At 40.4% G+C, this 22,153-nt stretch overlaps 1 protein-coding gene across 5 annotated transcripts in view; it reads right to left on the bottom strand.

The window, feature by feature from the left end:
• Positions 1–22,153, bottom strand: part of COP1 (COP1 E3 ubiquitin ligase) — a 131,145-nt gene that overhangs the window by 106,454 nt on the left and 2,538 nt on the right. For 3 of the 5 annotated variants that reach the window (XR_010373387.1, XR_010373385.1, XM_064454445.1), the window contains exons 2-6: positions 17,628–17,687; positions 15,998–16,095; positions 14,596–14,672; positions 12,080–12,199; positions 8,916–8,984 (exon numbers count right to left, since the gene is read on the bottom strand). Coding sequence is in view for 1 of the 5 variants with exons in the window: in XM_064454445.1 (XP_064310515.1) it covers positions 8,916–8,984; positions 12,080–12,199; positions 14,596–14,672; positions 15,998–16,095; positions 17,628–17,687 (424 nt within the window). In the remaining 4 variants the exon portion in view is untranslated. The remainder of the gene's footprint in view (positions 1–8,915; positions 8,985–12,079; positions 12,200–14,595; positions 14,673–15,997; positions 16,096–17,627; positions 17,688–22,153) is intronic. The other 2 variants (XR_010373388.1, XR_010373386.1) reach the window with 1 other exon arrangement.

Genomic DNA, 22,153 nt, shown 5'->3' on the forward strand with positions numbered 1-22,153 from the left:
CTTACTAATGCCCACATTAAGACTTTTCTTTTTGGTAGTTCATGGTTTAGCTTTAATCTATCAAAGACCTTAAATCAGTCTACATTGATTCCAATTAAATTCTGAAAAATGAGACTACTGATTTATAATTGCCAGACATTGAGGGACATTTAAGGAAAGCTAAATGAATTATAGTCCTTGCAGTATATCCAGATTTATGGGCCCTTAATTTGATTTTCACTATGTTGGGCACAGAAAGCAAGCCAAGGCCTGTCCCAATGATAGGCAGAATCACGCCTGTCAAGCTTCAGATTAAGTCAGCAAAAACACTTAGAATGAAACATATGCTAAAGTAGAAGCACATACTACAAACTCTCTTCTCAGACACAGATGCCTACCCAGAACTGAAAGGGCCAACATTGACAAAGAGAAGGTTTCAATTCAGCAATTAAACCTCGTCATTTTAACTCCACCAAATGAACAAGTGGGTATAACGTTCTAGTCCCAAGTTACACAAATACATATGTACAAAACAAAAAACTTACCTCAAAACAGCCTGTGTTTCTTACACCTTGTGGAAAAAGGTATTTCAGAACATGTAAGTCAAGAACTAATGGACTGGAAAGACCTTCTCTTATATCAAGGAGCTGCATGTCAGTTAAGAAAAACAAGCCAACAGCACAACATGGAGCTAGTCTCACCTAACTGAAACTCACAGCAAAACTTCAAGGACAAACAAGCTTGCACAGTGAACAAGCTGCACACTGCTCTAGTGTGAGTAGGCAACTGACTCCCATCCCACAACTAGCAGTTGTAAATTAACTTCCAGTAAAGGCAGGTGAACAGTCTCCTTTGAAATTTAGTCTTTTCAGAGGTGGCTAAAGAATTCAAACACGCGATCACTGGCAACCTTCTTATTCGAACATACAGACTAGCAGCAATAGGTCAAAACAATATTTGAAAACAATGCCCAAGAAGAAAAACTTATGCTCAGCAGTTACCAGAGAAGGTACCAGAGTAAGAAACACAGGTTCTCACATCATTCTTTTTAGGCAATCTTTCAGATCCAAACCTCTCTCACATCCACCAGGTAGTCTCCTCCAAAACCCTCTGGTCTGAGTCTGACACTGTCTAGACATACATACAAAGAGTTCTCCAAAGACAACTCTCCTCCCTGGAATATGCAGATGAAAGGAAAACCCCTAGCTGGAATTGCCCAGAGATAGAGACACCCCACCATACTACTGAACTACCATATAAGATTCTTGGGTGGAAATATCAATTTGAACTTCAACAACACTAAACATCAGGTGGTCATAGTGAGAGTCTGATTTTAGTTGACTATCTTCTAACAAGCATAGCTAGGCACAGTGCTGAGTTTTCATCCTTAGTCTTCCTTTTTTTTCCAGGACTGAGGGCCCCTCAAGAGGCAGTCGCTTTGTCCTTAATACAGCACAGACAGCAAGCAGTCTTGACTAGGTCTCCTGGCAGCACCAGTTTTAAATGTTTACAAAAAAGCTCAGCAGAGCCTCCCAGTGCCAGCAGCAGCCTAAAAAGAAATAGCCTAGAAAAACACATTAGGGAAAGAGTCAGACCTGTGACCAACTGTCTTTCCAATTCCAGAAAAAGCTTCAGAACATCAGACGTTATTTCTACCGAAATACTGTGGAATCACTAACTCAATTCCCACCAAGCAGCTTAAACAGAGCATATGGATTCATGCTGTTGAAAGCTCACAAGCCTTGTTATGTTCAAACACTGTCAAGGCTCCAAACCAAAGCCTTCATGAATTCATCACAATCTTTACCACAGATCAAGACAAAAAAGACAGGCTATTACCAGAGGAAGCATCTTTCTTCCCCAAAAACACACAGAGCCACTACACCAACAAGGACAGGGTTAAAACTAGCATCTGTCCAGCTAAGGAGGATAAATCAGGTAGTCTTTGTAGATAATCCATCTATCCTATCCCGTAACTTCACCCAACATGATCTCTTCCTACTTCTCCTTCCATCAACTAGTGGTCTAACAAACTTGAGCGTACACTTAAGTATCAACAGATGAACCTTTCCTAAACATACACAGTGAAATAAGTTTTTTTTCCCCCATAAAACTCAATACTTCAACAACAAATAAGGTCAATTTCTCTCTCTAAAAAACAGTTGGAAGTCTTGTCTGTCTCAGGATTTTCCTTCCTATATTGCTTCTGATACAGAGCCTGTTATACAGGGCAACTATGGCAAGGAAGTAATCTTCAGAGTTTACAGAGATTTAGCCTTTTAACTTAATTGCAAGTCTCACTTATTTTGACATCAAATCCCATTTACTAATACTTCACTGTTATGGAATCTTTGCACAAGTGGAAAAAGATGGAAGACTTCTTTTGGGGTGAAGAACACCACCTGAGCCTCCACAAGTAACTTTCATTGGTGAAACATGACATCCAAGCCTTTTAGACCCATGGGCAGTCTGCCTATAACAGACTTATCTGCAGGAAATATTTCTTCTCTCTGATCAATAGTTCCTCCAAATCGGGAAAGAACTAACACAGGCTTAGGGACAAGACCCTGGTTGAGTTGTTTAGCACACACAGTTCCTGAGGGTAGGAGGAAGGAGATGCCTAGTTGATCAAAAATACATTTCATATCTTGAACTTCCTCCCCTCATTTAAATCCTTCAGTTTGGGTTGCGGGAGTAATTGCTTGGAGGCTTACTGACGGGGTCTGATATAAAAGTGTCACAAGAGAAAGATATCTGGGGAAGTAACAAAGCTGTCTAAACATTTAGATTAATTGCCTTAGAGTTTAATACATCACTGTACATGCTACTTAGCTCCTAGTACTAGGTCGCCCCCTCTTTTTCTTTGGAAAGTCCTCTCCTTCCTGCAGTGGAGAGTCAGCTATTGTACAGTGATGTTTATATGACAGTCTCTAGCTTGCTGCTCACATACTAGCTGTATCCCTGGCTTATCACTGCAGTCAGAGCTCACATTGCTCGTTGAGTAGCTTAGAAATGCAAATAGATTTAAAATACCAGTTATTTAAGTGCAGTGGATAGGAAAGAGATTACTATAGCTATAAATTCATCTCAGAACTCCTGAAATGTAGTCAAGACTATATGACAATGTAAGAGCATGACTGATTTCTAGTTCTGTCACCTCCTCTTGCTTACTCATTAGTTCATCCCTGTGTGTATGCGCAGAACAATAAAACTTGACAGGTGAAGTGATTAACACAAGGTAATGACATCCCTGGAGAATTCACGCTTATAATTCCCTGCACTTATCCCACAATAACTAATAACTCCTCTTATTTTTAGTATTTAACACGCTCACAATATGGAGTAAGTAAAGACAGCTGGATAGATACACGCATTTGAGACTGAAAAGAATTATGATGATTCTGAAATGCTGAGCAGGCAGTCAGTGATGCAAACCTGAGACATTTCAGGATTACTGCTCTGTCCTAGGATGTTTACCAGCTGAAAATAGCCCCTGGGCATTAGCAGACACGAAAGAGGTCTCATTTGTTAGACATGAGAATTAATGTGACATTATTAGAAAGAAAAAGCCCACAAAACATAAAAATGAAGTGACAGCTGCCGAGAGAAACATGAATGCATCTAGGGAATATCGCCTGTATGTTGTAGAACGATTTGTGATACTAATCATTAAGCTCAGTATTCTCCTTCAGTAAGCAATGGTGCTACTTTAGAGCAACAGCAAACACTCTCCCATCAGGTAGCTGAGCCAACAATGTTTTAGGACAAGTTATATAGCATATATTGTGGTATCTAACTTCACCTGGTAACATTCAAATCCTGTCAAGGCAATTAGTAAGACCCCTTTTTAAAGTGATGAATATAAAACAGGAGAATTTTTTGTATTACTGGTATTATCAACACTCTCGCAAAGTGTTCAAGATGTAGAGCATGTGATCATGTAAAAGTAAACAAAGTGAAACTTGCAAAAGTATTTATGCAACACAGCTAAGCTAACGGCATTAAAACTCTGGCATGAAAATATGCATTTTAAAGAGCCACAGGTTATTGCATTTGGTTTCCCTTGAAAATAGGAATAAAAAAACCCCCAAGTACTTCATTATTAAACTTGACCTTCCAGACTCCTTGTATCCTTGATTTCAAAAGAAGAGACTGCTGGATCAAAAAAAAAAAAATTGAGAGTGTGCATTCAATTAACTGTGCACACATATGGAAAGGTACACAGCCGTGATAAGTTTGCATTAGAGACAGCCAACTATTGTGGACAATCGATACATTTCTCCCCTCCGAAACTATTGTTTTGTTGAAAGAATATTTAAGCTTTAGACATTTGTTTTCAATTTTTTTTTTTAATTAAGAAATTTTTTTCTAGTACTGTTGCCAAGGATTTGGGTTTTCTGCCACATTGCCATAGGTCAAAAAGAAAGGAAAATATATAAGTTTAAAAGAAAAGGACTTGCAAATACCTTCATGCAAAAAACATGCAGTAAATTTCACTTGAAAGATCAATGTTTCTGAAAGTTATGAATATGTCAGAACAGGATTTCTAATAGAAACTTCTGCAGGTGCTGAACCTCACATTTATCTTCTCGAAAAATGATGAAAGTGCAAGAGGCATTTGTCAAAATACTTGACTACAGCAATATTCTGAATTCTTAAGTACAAGCCTATAAAGATAGAGTTTTGTTCTAGATATAAACCCCCTCCAACAAGCTCAGAAGTCACCATTTCATGAAGGCAGGAGAAAAAACCCACAAAACTTATGAGTCAAGTAAGCATGGAGGATTACAGGTAGATAACTATATGCTCTGAACGTGTTAGGAAATATTATACAGCTATGCCAACTCTAAGGCAATATTCATATTAGCTAACAAAGCACCCACTCTCTATGTAAGAGCTTGCAGTATGTAATAAGTAAAGCCTGTTAATAAAATCATGCAATAAATATTCAGAGAGGCGTATTAGGAAACAAAGTTACCAAGCAATTTTACATTCCTTTAAACATTTAAGCCAAAAATTCTAATCAGGCACTCAGCCACACACAAAAGCAGCTTTTAAGAACTTTATATTGCAGCTATGGCTTACTGAGTGAAATTGTAATTACTCTGCACTCATCTTTAATAGAACCAGGTTTGAATTATGAAAGGAAAAAAGGTCCTGTTCCTCCCCATAATAAAGCCTGCTCCTATGATTCATGGCTATGTGCAATACATGTCATAGAAGTGTTCCAGGGTTCACAAGTGTTCTGTGAGTTCTGTTCTTATTTCTTAAACAGCACCTATTACTGCATCAAAAGAAACTACAGTAAACTTTGAAGCTCTGATAACCTTCCTCTGCTTTACTGCATTATTCATGTCACCACTTAAATCACACTTTTCAGCTTCCAAACTAGCATCTCGGGCTTTCTGCAGCCTGGATACATCTTCACCACCAGCATAACCCATGCCCTTTCCCAAACAGTAGCTCCTCTATTATCCACACAGGAAACTCCCTCCAGAAAGGAGTACATGTCACAAACTACTAGCTACAGGGAGGACTTTGATGCCTCCTTTCTAGTAAGTCCCAACAGGCTTAATTTACTCTATGAGTATACTTTGACTCCCAAAGACATATTTTGATATCCTTCTAAAACTATCTTACTGACTGGGCTCTATTTTCCACGCTTCCCCCGACTGGTTCTCATTTTTCTTATCAAGTGAAAAGAAAGATTGCTAACAGCAAGTATGACAAGTTCTCATTTCCCTCTGTGGTGGGTTGACCCTGGTTGTATGCCAGGTGCCCGCCAAAGCTGCTCTATCACTCTCCGTCCTCAGCTGGACAGAAGAGAAAATATAACAAAAGACTCATGGGTCGAGATTAGGACAGGGAGAGATCATTCACCAATCACCATCATGGGCAAAACAGACTCAACTTGGGGAAATTAGTTTAATGTCTTACCAGAGTAGGATAATGAGAAAAAAACCCAAATCTTAAAAACACCTTCCCCCCACCCCTCCCTTCTCACCAGGCTTAACTTCACTCCCAATTTCCCTACCACCTCCCCACCAGTGGCACAGAGGGATGAAGAATAGAGGTTATAGTCAGTTCATCACATGCTGTTTCTGCCACTCCTTCCTTCTCAGCGGGAAGACTCGTCACACCCTTCCCCTGCTCCAGCGTGGGATCCCTCCCACAGGAGACAGTCCTCCAAAATTCTCCAACGTGGGTCCTCTCACAGGCTGAAGCTCTTCATGAACTTCTCCATCATGGGTCCCTTCTAAAGGCTGCAGTCCTTCAGGAACAGACTGCTCCAGCATGGGTACCCCATGGGGTCACAAATACTGCCAGCAAACCTGCTCCAGCATGGGCTCCTCCCCCCACAGGTCCACAGGTTCTGCCAGGTGCCTGCTCCAGCACAGGCTTCTCACATGGTCACAGCCTCCTTTGGGCATCCACCTGATCTGGCCCAGGGTCCTCCACGGGCTGCAGATGGATATCTGCACCACTGTTAACCTCCATGGACTTCAGGGGGAAAGCCTGCCTCACCATGGTCTTCACCACAGACTGCAGGGGAATCTGTGTTCCAGCACCTGGAGTACATCCTCCCCTTCCTCCTTCTTCATTGACCTTGGTGTCTGCAGGGTTGTTTCTCTCATATGTTCCCACTCCTCTATTCAGCTACAGTTCTGCAGTTTTGTTTGTTTTTTTGTTTTGTTTGTTTCCCTTCTTAACTACGCTATCCCAGAGGCACTACCACTATTGCTGATGGGCTTGGCCTTGGCTAGCAGTGGGTCCATCTTGGAGTCAGCTGGCACTGGCTCTGTCAGACATGGGGGAAACATCTAGCAGCTTCTCACATAAGCCACTCTTGTAGCCCCCCTGCTACCAAGACCTTGCCACACAAGCCCAGTATACCCTCAAAATAAATGGCAAGGCCAGACACTAACCACTATGGCAAGGACAGAACAGGCAGGCCCACACAAGTCTTGAGATGTGATGGCCTGCATTTCATGTTTGAATATAAAGAGGGGTAAGAAATAACGTCAGAGGAAGACTTGGCAGAGGGAACTCATAAGCAGGGACAGAGAGGATCTGAAAGAAGTTGTGTGTCCCAACAGGCTTCAGGATGTTCCCAAGGCCATATTCAGACAAAATTAAGTTTCTTTAGCCTTTAAAATAAGAAAGGCTTTCTTTGCATGTTATTACTAAAGCCAAGGGCAGATGCAATGGAAAAGGTTTCCCAGGTGCTGAACACCATAGCCAGCAGTGGAACACTGCGCTATGGTATGTTAAAAAAAAGAGAAGCTGTGCAGTTTCCTTTCCCTTCATCCTTCCCACTCAACACATGCAAACTAAAGTAGGTATCAACAGCCCCTCCTTCTGTGAGAGTTGTTCTGACTCAGTTTCAACCTGAGAAGGACTAAGCAAAGTCATCGCTGACTTTGTGGTACTGCCCCAAACACCCTGCACTTGAATCACCACAGGATTACTCAAGGAAGAGCACCCCAGCTAAGCTGTGTATGAGCCTCCTGAAGCACCTACTTCTCAATTCACCTGCTAGACAAAGGCAGAGTTACTGGAAACTTCCCCAATATATTACTGGTCCCTCAACCTGCACCAAATCCTCATGAAAGCTGCTTAATAAGTGCCAGTGGACAATGGCCAGAGGCTGCATTAGTTCTGCAGTGAAGATGAGTCAAGCTCCTGAAATTCTCTGCATCATACTAAATATTATGAATTGAAAGAAGGTATTCTGAAGATTTAAGAGGTGTTTGTAGACTAAGTCACCTTAAGATAACTTCTACTGGCGTTTAAAAAATGAAAGCTAAAAGGTACCTCAATGTTTTTGAGCAATGCTTGTGCCTTTGCTGTTTAAGCAGAAGATAACAGTAATACATATTTTGCCACTATTTCCAACCCTGAAGGGTCAAACAACTAGTATGCTTCATACTAAACAGAACTGGAAGTGGAACCATGCCATTTTGTTTTCACTGATGTGTCTAGTACACTAGAGAATACCTTGGCTCTCACATTTTCCTTTGACATTCAGGTATCCTAATAAAGAGTATTTTCACTACTTCTCGTGGGATACTATGCCTAGCCTAGCAGGTCTCATACTCTATAAACGCAACTTGATCTTGGACTCAGTTTTCCCCTTTGGTTACCTCCTTTCCATTACCCTTGTTGATTCTGGTCAGAAGGCTATGGATATCTGTTGGTGGACAGACTCTGAACAACTACTTTGGGATGACTCCATAACCAACGCTTCTTACACACATTGCCTTTATGTGGTTCAAGTTTTACTTTAGTCACACTGTTGGGTCTTGTGTTCTTCATATCCTTCATCAAAAACCATGACCTCCAAGAAAGCTTGTCCTTTTGCTGTTTTGAAGATTATTTTTCTAGGTTTCTGGGGTATTTCTGGCAGTAGGATTTTGCATTGGCGTTGCATGACATTATAAATGATAAGTCCCAAACCATGAAAGACCATGTATTTAACTATGGAACCTTCTCTCCTTGACACAAATAAGGAAAGTGCACAGAATATTTGTTCTTTTATCACACAGCATTAGTCATGGTGTTTGATACACCAAAAGAAAAAAAAAATCTGAGAGTGACAATTTCACTCCTCCCCCATCCTTCAGTTCTCCTATCACGGAAAAATCTTGTTTCAAGAATTTGATGTAAATTTACTGTGAGGAGTCTCTATCCCCAAGATCCCTTCTTCCCACATGCTTCACCAGTGTGAGACAAAAAGGCAAGTGATTAAAAATTGAAGCTGTCACATGTAAAGAGATAAATGTTCCTTGAAACCCACGTGTCCTCTGCCTGAGACTTCCCCAAACACACTTTGCCTTTTTCTTTGCAGAGATAATACCAGGCTAACACATCACTTAAATAGAAGTGAACTGGTAAAAAGCAGCAGACACCTCACCCACTGAAACAAAGCAAGTTACCTCTCGTTTGTTTCTCCTGGCAACTTTGAGGAATTCCATAAGGATCTGCAATTGGGCAGCATGGGACTCCTGTAACACAGTAAATAAGGAAGTATAACCCATCCGTATACAATAAGAGAAACAAACATTCTTTTATACATGGAAATTCACACTTAGTATAGAAACAGCTTTTATTTAGAGGTGAGGAAGAGAAAACAGCTTATTATGGCAGTTTTAAAAATGGTAGATTTACTTTGCCTTACTGGTTTTAAAGGTATTGTTTGGCTCATGACAAGTTTTTACATGAAGGCAGAAATCATTGTAACAGCTCTTGTTTGTGCATTACTGAAGACTTATTAGTAAGTTGAAATGCTTTTCAGTTTGACTAGTGCATCTGAAATTGTTTTTGGAATAGAGGTTCCTCACAGACTCATCTTCTACCCTGGAAGATGATTAGCATCCACTTCATGATAAACACACTAAAACATGGAGTATATAAAGGAGCCCCACCTCTCTAAAATGAACATTTGTGTTTACTATGTACAGATAGTACTGCTGGAGATTTCTCTCCAAGGTGGAAGACAACAAAGTCAGTGATGAAACCAAAACATTCCATGAACTGGGTGAAGGGACAGAGTGTACCCTCAGCAGGTTCGCTGATGATACCAAGCTGGGAGGAATGGCTGATACACCAGAAGGCTGTGCTGCCATCCAGTGAGACCTGGACAGGCTGGAGAGCTGGGCTGAGGGGAACCTCATGAAATTCAACGAGAGCAAGTGCAAGGTCCTGCACCTGGGGAGGAACAACCCCATGCACCAGTACAGGCTGGGGGCTGACCTACTGGAAAGTGGCTCTGTTGAGAAGGACCCAGGAGTGCTGGTGGACAGCAAGCTGACCACCAGCCAACAGTGTGCCCTTGTGGCCAAGAAGGCCGACGGTATCCTGGGCCGCATTAAACAGAGTGTGACCAGCAGATCGAGAGAGGTTATCCTTCCCCCCTACTCTGCCCTATGAGGCCACATTTGGAGTACTGCATCCAGTTTTGGGGCCCCCAGTTTAAAAAGGACAGGAAACTGCTTGTGCAAGTCCAGTGGAGAACTACCAAGATGATCAGGGGGCTGGAGCATTTCCATTGTGAGGAAAGGCTGAGACACTTGGGTTTGTTCAGCCTGGAGAAGAGAAGACTAAGGGGGGGATCTCATCAATACTTACAAATATCTGAAGGGCAGGTGTCAAGAGGATGGGACTGGACTCTTTTCAGTGGTGCCCAACGACAGGACAAGGGGCAATGGGCACAAGTTGGAACACAGGAAGTTCCAGCTCAATATGAGAAAAAACTTCTTTCCTGTGAGGGTGACAGAGCAGTGGAACAGGCTGCCCAGAGGGGTTGTGGAGTCTCCTTCCCTGGAGACCTTCAAAACCCACCTGGACACGTTCCTGTGCCCCCTGCTCTAGATGTGCCTGCTTAAGCAGGGGGGGTTGGACAAGATTATCTCCAGAGGTCCTTCCAACCCCTACCATTCTGTGATCCCTTTCCAATCTTTCTGTGAGGTCATTTACCTCAACTACCACCTTAATATTTTCACACAAATTGGCCAAAAACTTGACAGAGCAAGATAAGAGAAGCACAAGAGGAAAGAAAAATAAAACCTGTATTCCAGCATTAATATAGTCCTAATGGTATCCCAGCATTCTGAGACTTATTTTCACAACCTACCGAAATATATATTAAAGGACTGTGAACACACACTCAAAAGGGATCACAACACAGGAGCACACAGAATCCATTAAAGGCAGATGGGACAGGAGAAGTAGAGAGATTAGAATGCAAGACTACTACTTTTCTGAGATTTTCTTCCTCTCAACCCTGTGATAATAAAAGTGAAGCAAGTAAAACTGTAAAGAAAAAAACTTTTTGAAGTTGTTCTTTAAGTGTCAGATGTGTGGGTTTAAGGCTTAGTATCTTTTAAAGATTCTTGCTCAGAAGCACCCATACACTCAATCCTGTGCCTTTGTTTCAGATTTGTCAAAAGTGACACAAAAAGGCTTGAGGAAATAGAGGTTTTACTCTGAACTTAGAAACCATATTCCCAGCATATCTTCACTGAACCACAATAAATGTACATAAATCCCTACACAATAAGGTAACAACAGTTTTGCTAGTAGTCAGTAAATATATTTTTGGGTTACCTTCCTTCCATCAGAACTACAAGCTGTGAAAATGTTGATTCTGCAAGAGTGAATAAGCTAAGCTATTCCCAATACAACTTTTCCTCACCTGTTTTAAAGCACCACTGAAATACACCCTCCTACCCAAGTTTACTAGGCCAAATTTTGTAATCCATTTTAATTTAGAAGGTCTTGCTTTCACAAATGCAAAATGGTCACTTGAGACCAACAGCATGGAATGACCAAATACATGAGAACTATCCCAAACGAACTATATTTCGGTTAAATCATAGGAACAGCTTGCTTTATATTGTATAAATCTTCAAACCAAACTCAAACAAGACATCTGAACTTTTATTTCAAGCATTAAATGCTAAAAAAGTCTTCATGGATGGCAGTCATTCAGGGTGTACCAGTTCCAGTAGAAACTAAAAGGTGTGATCTTTTTCACATGTCCACCAAGTTTTTTCCTTAACCTATGTTCTGGACTTCATGTTTGTTACCAAGGAAGGTCTGCTCTTTGCTTGTGCAACAGTCAATTCACAAACATCTTCATATGCATTTCTCTGTTCTGCTAGCCACTTTCTCTTATGCTTTTCCATTTTCCCAGCTTGTGTACACAAGCCTGCCAGCAGCAACACTATAAGCATGTTATGGGCATCGCAGTTGAAATGTTAGTTTGCTACAAAGGTCAGCCAGATGGCCAACCTTTCAACATCAAAATGCAAGAGAAAATTCTTGCCTAGCTTCCCAGCAGTCCCAACACTGTGTGTCTCTCATTTTCACCAGAGCCCAGCTCCAAAACTGAAAACATCCAGGGATCGCTCCCACACAAAAGGTGCCAGGACTAAAAGCCATTGCTGGTCCTCACCATCCCTTGGCAACAGTGGCAACCAAAATGCAAAAGTAATTAATTTAGCAATAAAATCCTACTTCAAGAAGATAAAAGCGTGAAAAGAAAAAAAACTGCTAACTAGACAGTGTTCATTCAAGTAATACAAGAGAAACTTCTCACTGCTTCCAACTGCTTCTTCTTTTGCACCAGCAGCTCCAGCATCAGGTTGACATTGGCCAAGTCAAGATTGTCTTGATCAGTTCCCAACAAGTCTTGAATTATCTGCCACCTATGGCCATTCTAGAAGGAGAACAAGAGATGTTGGAAAGACAATTGAGTTCAAGTCATCCAGGGCTATATCCAGCAACAGATACTAAGAGCAACACTGCAATATTTCATGCCTTTGTAAAGATTTCAAGACAACTTTCAGGAATCAGAATTCCCAATTCACCCACATGTACAGGATATAGCTCTTCTGTCCTACTGTGTAACTGCTTATCTTATTTGGAAGATATTTGCGCTTTATGAGAGCACAGCTGCTGCTGCTAGGAAGAGATTATTTCATTGCCACAATTTTATGATTTGTGTCCTAGTTTGAGAACATATTTTTAAGGAGAGAAAAAAACACGTTTATCCAAGCTTACTTGGATTTCATCTATCTGAAATACTGTTGAGTGGCAACATCGTTTAATTTTTAACCAATAGGTAAAGCCCTCATGCTACATTCAAATGGAATAAAGTAGTATCAGCTCATTTTTTCTATTCTCACCTCCCACTCTACTCCTTTTAAAAGTCTTTTCATGGGAAACGTGAGAGCAGGAAAGAAGATGGAGCTCATCAGGGTGACCTTCTCATTCAACCTGTCAGCTGAGGAGGACTCCTCAGAGAGCCAGCATGCTACCATGCAGTCCATTCTTCCCTACAGGCTGTTTGCTTCTCATTGTCAGTAAGAAGTAAAAAAAAGTATCTTTCAGCACAGAAAAAACTGATTAATAGGTTAATGCTAATATAGCCTTACATTTAAAAGTCTCAGGAACCAATGGGAACAGCTGAAAGGTCTTTAGGCCTTCCAAGAAACAAAGCTGGATTAAAATATCCTGCCCTATAAAAAGCTTGACACCAGATCAAGATATTTAAATTTGCAATAACTGGAAATGCCATCCAGTCTAAATCAGACATTTCCTAAGAGTTTGTAGTCTATTTGTACTTATTAGATTAAGGAAAATAAAATATGTAGCATCCCTATAGAACACACCACTTTTTACTTTTCACAAAACTCTCAAAAGAACTTGTAGAAAACACATAGGCAAAACCAAATTTTAGCCTGGAGCAACTAGAAAAAAAATAATTCAAGTAAGTCAACAAGATTTGAGACAAACTTTATCATACTGATGTACTAGTTAAATGTACTACTGCTAAACTACTCAAAGCTTCAAAGATGCCTTAACATGATTTCTTAATGAGAGAAATCCATGGCCAAGAAACAGTGCATTCACTGCAATGTGTCTTTAATGACTTCTCTTAATACCAGAAGTAATAATAGAGGAGAACTGGCACATTAAGGAGCTGGTATAACAGCAAGGTTTCTCTTTTTAGATATGTTGATATTTTTTATTTGCTGCCAAAAGATAGACACAGCACTGCTTTGAGCATGAAGTCAGGTAGCTACCAGTAAGTAGAAATCTACCCTAACACAGAAGCATCTACCGGCACAGTTTTTAAAAGGTGCACTATGTGAAAGAATAGAACCAATCTGCAAAAAGTTTGGATGTACATGACTTCACGTTAATTGTGTGCATTTTAAACTGGATATGGTTTATGCATACTTTATATGGAATGCAAAAAAAACCCCCAACTTACTGTGAATAAACCAATGAATCCTTAAAGCGTGCTTTTCTAAAGCATGCAGCTGCTGAAAGCACTGGTTGCTGCAACACAGACCCTAAATTAATAACACTTCAATAGAGAGCTTTTCTAACTGACAAAACCAGGGGCACCGTGATTTTTAATATTACTTTGCAACCTTATTATGAATTACAGAAGCCAAGGAAGGAAGCCAGACATAACAAGACAAAAATACAAGTTTCCTGGTTAACGTCATATATTCTTTTTGATCTTAATGTACAAAAGCATCCACTGCTGCTGTACAGGGGTTTTCATGAACTGAGAACACAGATCATGCTCTCATTCCGTGACATGAAGCAAGTCTAGAAGATATCCAGGCAGTTTTATCTGGGATCAGAGCCAGAACACCAGTACTCCAAACACATCCTTCTCCCTCTTGTGGTTGGTATTAGCCTTCCTCCAATTTCCCTGTAGAGCACAGCTTCTCATCCATGATCAGACAAGCCCGTGGCGCTTCTAATCATCCACTACTCCCATCATAGCTGTAATTTCCGACACTGAATGAAAATTATTACCTTTATGAACAAGTGTGCTTCCACGGGTAGTTTCTCAGGTTATATTCAATACATCATATGACACTTAGCTACGCTAACACAGCTTGCCTCTACATGTATATTGCTGGCAGGAAGAATGAGAGTTAACAAGGTTGAAGGGATCCAGTGCCACTGATATTGGTATGATCACAAGTTAAAGCATCAGCTCAACAGCATAATTTCTTCTAAATTAAGCCACATTATGACAATTGCTGTACAGAACAATTAAATAAATAAAGTAAAAAAGTTTGAACATACGGTGCTACTCACTGAATGGTCCAGTTTGAGTCTTTTCTCCTCAGATCTTTGCTTCTGTTTAAGAATAAGTTCATTGACTAAAAACATAAATAAATAGGATGTCAGAGTTGGATTTAAAGATCATTAAAAAGTATGAAAAAAATTCTACCTCAGTATTTTTACTTTAGTTATTAATTCCACAACAGTAAGTTTATCAGTAATTAAAACATTATATGTCTCTTTTTTCCTCTATTCCTTTATATTATTTTGTAAAGGATATAAGTATTTTCTAAGTCATGGACAAATACAATGCCTACATGTTCCCCAAATCGCTTCAGTTCCTTTTTTTAAGCACCCATGGTTCTTTGACAAAGTTTTTCAACTCCAAGGCAGAAATATGTCACAGAAGAACATGAAGGAGATATTAACTGATTTACTACAGGCTGAAAACAAGTGCAGCCAAGTAGAACAATTGTTTCCTTTAATCACTATGTGCACTTTTAAAGACAATTTTTCCTACAGTTTTATTTCATACCAATTCAGTGAATGGAGCAGAGAGAGAAAGATAACCTCAACCCTTCACACACACATATACAAGCTCCTCCCCTTCCTCATGTCTGTTCTTTCCCCCCACCCCAATACAGATCTGAAACCCTTGAATGTAGATATATGGAAGCAATACTCTATGGAGGATTTGTTAGGCCAAGACCTCCCTCAGCACCACCTTCAGCACAACATGCTTGGGTCTAAATCAGGATGCCCATGTCTGAAGCATTCCACGGCTACTGTGGCTTTTAATCTATTTACTATTAAACGGATCTCCCAGCACATAAAATCAAGATTTTGATATTTCACACTGCAATGTGTTTTCTTTGATCTTTTCTCCCCATAACAAAGTTTCAAACTCTATTTCCAGTTAGGAACATTTCCCTCCTCTGTTTAAGCAGCAATCAACTAGGACTGCACGTAGGTATGCGTCTGAATATTTTCTCTGTATGTAATTTACACATACATACATCACATGGACAGTAGCCTAAATAGTACAATATGTAATTCAGCCTCCCCCCTTCAGTGCTTTGTAAGCAGGGCACGTTCTTAATTATTAGATGGACAACAGTGCAAGAAAACAAAAGTAAAGAAAGCAATTCAAATCTCTTGCCATCAGAAAAATATTTGTTTTGCTTTTCTTAGTAGCAAGTCAGTCTCACAGCTATAACTCAGTATACAGAACTGCTGCGGGCAGTGGAGTATTAATAATTTACACTACTAACCACTTTTATAAAAAAGTCACAGTTGACCAAAGGACGGATGTTTGGATTTTATTTTCAATATCCAGAAGCCGGTTATTTATAGGACCAATTTACAAGTGCCTGCCTTCCTTAACAACTAAGATGTTTTTTCTGCAAGCAAGCCTAGAGCTCACCTAAGAAATTGGGATAAAGATGATCTATGTTGTCCACAACATAGTTGCATTTGGGACATCTGTTATTGTCCTCCAAGCTCTGGTGAATACATTTATAGCTGTTCAAAAACATGAAAAGCAAGAAACAAAAACAAATGAGCAAACAGGAAAGAACAAAACATAAGCACAAGGTAAATAACATCAACCTTAGATAATGTGTACTCTGTGTTGCCAGCTAACAGTTGCATTGCCAGGATCCTACAGTGGAGTCAAAATGTTCCAATATTAACTCAGAGCATGCTACAGCAGAAAGACAGCAAAGTTTCTTGGCAAGGATTACAAAAGGTATTTAAGTACTTCACTCTTATTTCCCTGAGGACTGTGGGAATTTGGATACTTCAGCCACACTTCCATCTCAAATTTATACCCCTCTTCCACAGTAGAGCTAACAGACTGCATTATTGACAAGCAACTCTTCTGGATTAGCCAAATACTTATCAAGCAACATTAAAAGCTGTTGCGCGTTTTGGGTAGTTGAGCACAGAAGAAACACCTTCACCACCTTCTCACATTCCCCCCCACCAATGGCTGTTGTTCTCAGAAGTTACTTCAGAGGTGCTCTCCATTGAGCTGTTAGCTATTTGAGGGACAGACTAACTACACGATGCACTTTAGCATCTCACTGAGAACCTAGCTTCATGTTGACTGCTGGTAAAGACATCATGTGACAACATTCCTCTGCTCTTTCTAAATAAAGATATTTGAATGCTTCTCATTTGGTCTTTTAAAAGTTACAATCACAGGGATAAAGTGTTACCATAGAGGGCACACAAAACAGCTGTTATCTTGCCTGTTGCAGGTCAAAATATTTCTGAAGGTTAACTGAATCTGCTGCTTCAGGACATGCTTTATGCTACTAAAGTATTACTTCTTGTAAAAGGTAAGCAATTTATTTCTAGTTAACAGACACTAAGAGTGTAATGTACACAGGACACTAAACATCATGGTTCAACATTTATTCCAATCCCTAGATGAGAGCAGGAGCAGCAGATAGTTCCATATCTGCCCCTGGATGGTTCCTGTACTTCTCAACAAAACATTTGCTCCTTGTGACAGCCAGAGATAACACACTGAAAAATAAGTGGACCTTGGGCCAATTCAATGCAACAGAAACAAACCTGATGCATAACCTCTCAAAGAGTTTAAGAGAATTGCAATAGACAATGTGCAAGCCACTTCAAACTGTACATGGTCTTGCACAAAGGCAAAAAGGACCTCCCAACACCAACACTCACTCCCATGACCTCTACAGAGGTGGGACCCAGTGCTTCAGGTGGTAACAGACACCTTCCATTTCCAACAGAGATAAATTGATGAACCATTCTGACTCTGGGTACTGGATGCTACTGGCAGTTTATAACCACTTTATTTCTTTACAGAGGAAATATGGTGGCACAACATTTTTTGTTTTAAACACTAAGGCGACTTTTTAAAATCTAATTGGTACCCATCTTTTAAAATTTTATTTCAACCTCTTCCTTCAGTGCAGGGACAGAAGATGGAAAAGTAACAAAAATTCAGAAGGAAAGGAATTCACAGCAATATCAGTCCTCACACACTGGACATTTTATGCAATACAAAAAAATCTTACCAGAAGCTGTGTCCACATTTTGTCATGTAGGCTTCTTCAATCATATCAAAACAGATGGGGCTGAAAACAAAACAAGAGCAAAAAAAAATTCAAAGATGCCTTTTTATCTTAAAAAGGGACAGAAATTATTAATTCAAAGCAGCCACCTATTCACACTTAGGTAACATTCTCTATTTGTAAAATGAAAGAGGACAGGCAAGTACAACAGCAACCAGGCAGTATAAAGATCAAAGGGCAATCAACAGCTCTTTGAACTCAGAATGATACTGCAGTGTGCTACAATTAGAAACCAGGTAAATGGTCACTCTTCAATCTTTCAACAGTTGCAAACCCCTCAGAGCCAGAGTACCTTCTGAAGCCTTGCTTGTTGAAGGAACTCCTAACCCTAACCATCTGTACAAGGTCTCAAGCTGAATGTAATAGTTTTTTTACATGAACAGACAAAGTATTTACAAATGACACTGAAATTAGGTTATCCTTTATTTTTTCAGTCAATAGTTATTCATAATTTTAAAAAAAGATGCAAAGAGGCATCGCAGAACAGAAATAGTAATGATGACATGAGAACAAGAATAAGCAGGAGGAGAAAGAAGGTGCCACGAGAGAGTGTACCTGCGGAGTGCTGCCAGGGAGCAAACTGGCTGCTGAAGAGCACAATGAAAGTATAGTGCAACCAAAAGAGGGAACCAACAGTCAAACATGGTGTTACAAAGGAAAAGGAAAGGTAGAATATGGGACTGTTCAAAAGGAAGACGGGGGAATGCAAACAGGAACAAGGGCTTTAGTTTTTTCCAAGAGTAGTTAGTGACGAAAGCACAACCAGCTCTCTGGAAGGGATCACCAAAGACCATGCTAGGAGCTGAAAAGAAGGATGTGCAAGCAAGTGGTGCTCCACAAGAACCTGAGCATGACAAGAAACAGAAATTCAGTGAGATGGGTAGTGGAAGAAATCTGTCTCATTATCAAGCGACTGCAACAGGTTTGAAAGGAAAATGAAACACAAGTGAAAGAAATACATCTTAATTCTAGTGACTCCTACAGCTGCTATCCCTGAAAGCTGGTAAGATATGCTGTCACATACTCATCTTCAGGTCTTGGCCAACTATCCAGTGACACTGAACAGCAATGGCAGTTCTGCATGTAACACATGTATCAGCTGTGTCACAAGCTTCACCTTGCTTTCAAGAGATCCAAATGCTCTCCTCACAACCCCACAAGTCCACACCAACCTCTGTTCAGAGAGGTTTTCACCAGCATTTGTTTTCTTCAGAAACAGCCTCCTCCCACCTTCTGCCAACAAGGCAGCTCCCACAGAATGAGCTGTTAATAAACTGTTAACAACTTTTGAAAAGCACAAGTCTTTTTGAATCTGAGATCAAAACCACAAATCTTAGACTGAAATAAGCAATGTTTGGCCAAGTAGAAGACAGGAGCACCTCAATTTCTCCCCTGGTTACCACTCCACCCAAGTCATTCCCCCTTTCTGTTACCCATTTTAGATGATACTAACATTTGTTACCCTATTAGGCATTTAGAAACAGAAAGGAGTAAACATGTCTTAAATAAACACTTTTTGTAAGCCCATAGAGGGGAAGCTGTGGTCCCTGCCAATGCAAGCCCCCTCCAAATGACTAAAGTATAAACCATGGATGCTGTGAAAGGTCTGTCCAACCTCACATGCAAACCAGATTGTCTTAAATATTCCACCAAATCATCTGTATAAACATAACATAAAGGAAAACAAATCAAACCAGAATGCTACACCCTGAACGAACTGAGGCACCAATTCTGTTCCTCAAAAGCTTCCAAAATAATTATCACACACCTGTCCTCCTTCCACCCTGACAGACCCTTCTCTGCACATCATTTGCCTTGAGTAGCACCAACTTCAGGACTTAAAGTCACTGTTTCTGAGTTAGAAGTTACTTAGTTTCAAAGGCATTGTTTAGTCAGAATAAATTATGACCAATCTTAGCCAACAAGGGCGGATTAATAAAAGGAGAATTAGGCATCTTTGCATTCTATAACTTCCTTTTTTTAAAGGCCAGCTAAAAGACTTATGGTCATATGAGTGTCTAAGGCTGGTTTCTTCCCACTGGTGATGAACAGCTGAACTTCACCTTCTTCTAGCCATGCTGTATAACATAGTCCCAGTCTCTGTATCATGCTTAAAAACTGCTATTCCCCACAGGGCCAGATGTGTTTTTTGAAGCACACTCCTAATGCCCTGCCTCCAAAAAGTGCAGCAATCAACAAGGCTATAATGCTCCTCTGACTGCAATAGGACATCACAAGTTAGAGCTAAAAAGATGAAGATTACCTCCTAAAACAGTAGTCACCCATGACCACAGTTCCCAAACTTATTCTTCTTCATACCAGCTTGACTGGAGAAGCGACAGAGCCAAAATAGTTGAGAAAAAGCAATCAGAGCCAGCAAACGTAGCCATTCAGTGCCAGGGTCATCGTTAACAGAGCCTGAAGTTTCCATTAAGAACTGTTTCCCCTGAAATGCTCACTGATTTACAAGTGGAAACATGATTGATGTCTTTTAATACTTACTGAAGACTTGCTGGCTGTAACACATGAAAGTTGCTATGCACCACTTGTTTTAAGTTAATCTAGCACAGAGGGAAGGTCAAGAAAGTAGTGGAGTGATGGGGACTTGAGGCACACTATGGCTTATAGTACACCAGAATTGAGAAGCACAGGTATGGTGAAATCAAGGCCTCTCTACATGAAATAGCTCTTATTCTCTATTTGTCTTAAGCAGCAGAGCCAAGTAAAAAGGATGCAAGTTACTTCAGCAAGCCAAAGATTTCACTGCTCTTTACCAGATCCTGATGCTTGATTTACTAAACAGGTTTTTTTATCCAGCACTGCAAAGGTTTACCATTCTTCCTCTATGGTTAGATCTCAAATATTTTGTATAATAATTTTAACCAAGTTCATGCCTCTAAGTTTTGCCAGCTGTTTTCAAGGCACCTCTCAAGAGTGCTACTGTCACCCTTCTGCTACCCAAACACCTGGCTGAAGGGGTCACTATAGCATTTAAAAATGTTTCAAATTTCCTTCTGCTCCACAGCAAACAAGACCCATTACAGTTTTCCCCTCCTATTCTGCTCCTCTTTGGTCTAAGCAGAGAGCAGAACTTGCTGCAGGCTCTGTCCTTCACTCAGAAGTTGGCCAGGTTAAAAGATCACTTGCCATTACCATATATTTAATATGAAGCTTCAATGTAAGAACAGATTATAAAACCATCATTGTACATGGTATGTAAACAGCTCGCTGTGTTTTAGTTTGTGACCTCCGGGGTTAATCTGCAGTATTCCTTACTAAAGAGGTTTGTCAGATCATAAACACACCAACAGCTACACTCAGCCCATGCCTGGCATTAACAGGTATCCACCTGAGGAAAGAACTGTTTTTAAAAAAATACACCCATGAACTTGCAAGTCCACCTTCAAGTGTGGCACACAACACTTCTCACACCTGAGTTTGTTGGGTGTACCTCTCCAGGTCAGTATGCAACATCCCATCTTCAGTACTTATTTATGCCAGAGCTCAGAAACAAGCACTGGTATGAAACAGCCACTGAAGACACAGCCTACAGTAAGATCCCCTCCATCCAGGGGACAAAGCAGATAGTAACTGGTTTTGAAGAGGTTTAGTCAACCACTAACTGGGGGGTGTGTGTGTGTGTTAATGTAAGGCCTAGGAGAACTGTAAGCAATTACACTGCCAGACAAGAGAAAATCCTCTGATTAGAGGATTCCCTCTCAGGTACACTCCAGGCAACTGGGAAGAGGCCTGGCTGCAGGAGCAGCACAAACTCTACTTTTAAATTCTACATCCTGCACTAAGAGAAACAAAGTTTCCCCTTTTATAATAAAGTTGTCCAGTAAGTCAGGCCTACTTGCCTTCCTGGCTAGAGTTACACATTTCCAGGCAGAAGCTGATATATACCACAAATGGTATACACTTGCAAACTCCTGAGAGCACGCTTGCTAAACATTTCACAACCCAGATTAGCAACGTATGCTAATGTTTACATTAAAGCCTAGGTCACATATCTCTGAGATAGCACTTTCAGAACTCAGGCAGGGAGGTTGTACACCTTAACACTATTTACAGGACCTCCACTGCACCTTACTTTTTGAGACTCATCCAAACTTCTTTACTCTTTCCCACCTTCAGTCTGGTACAGGCAGAATCTACCACTGAGTTTACAGCTGTAGCTAACAGCTACCAACCCACAGCCCACGTTGAGAAAAAGTATCAGATGTTCCCTGCACCTTGTGATATCTTGACAGTGTCCTTATGGAAAGAAACCAGCATACGGAAAACTTCTGCTTCTCAGACTGAGATATCGAAAGCTTATTTAAATCAATTATTTAAACCACACACACACACCCCTGTCTTCTTGGACATTGCTCAGAATTCCAGAGCTGCCCATTTGAGTTTATTTCTATACTACATAACTGCATTGCTATCTCAAAAAAAAAAAAAGAGGAATACTATAATTTGAA

Source organism: Phalacrocorax carbo, chromosome 6, assembly GCF_963921805.1.
Source record: "Phalacrocorax carbo chromosome 6, bPhaCar2.1, whole genome shotgun sequence".
Classification (NCBI taxonomy): domain Eukaryota; kingdom Metazoa; phylum Chordata; class Aves; order Suliformes; family Phalacrocoracidae; genus Phalacrocorax; species Phalacrocorax carbo.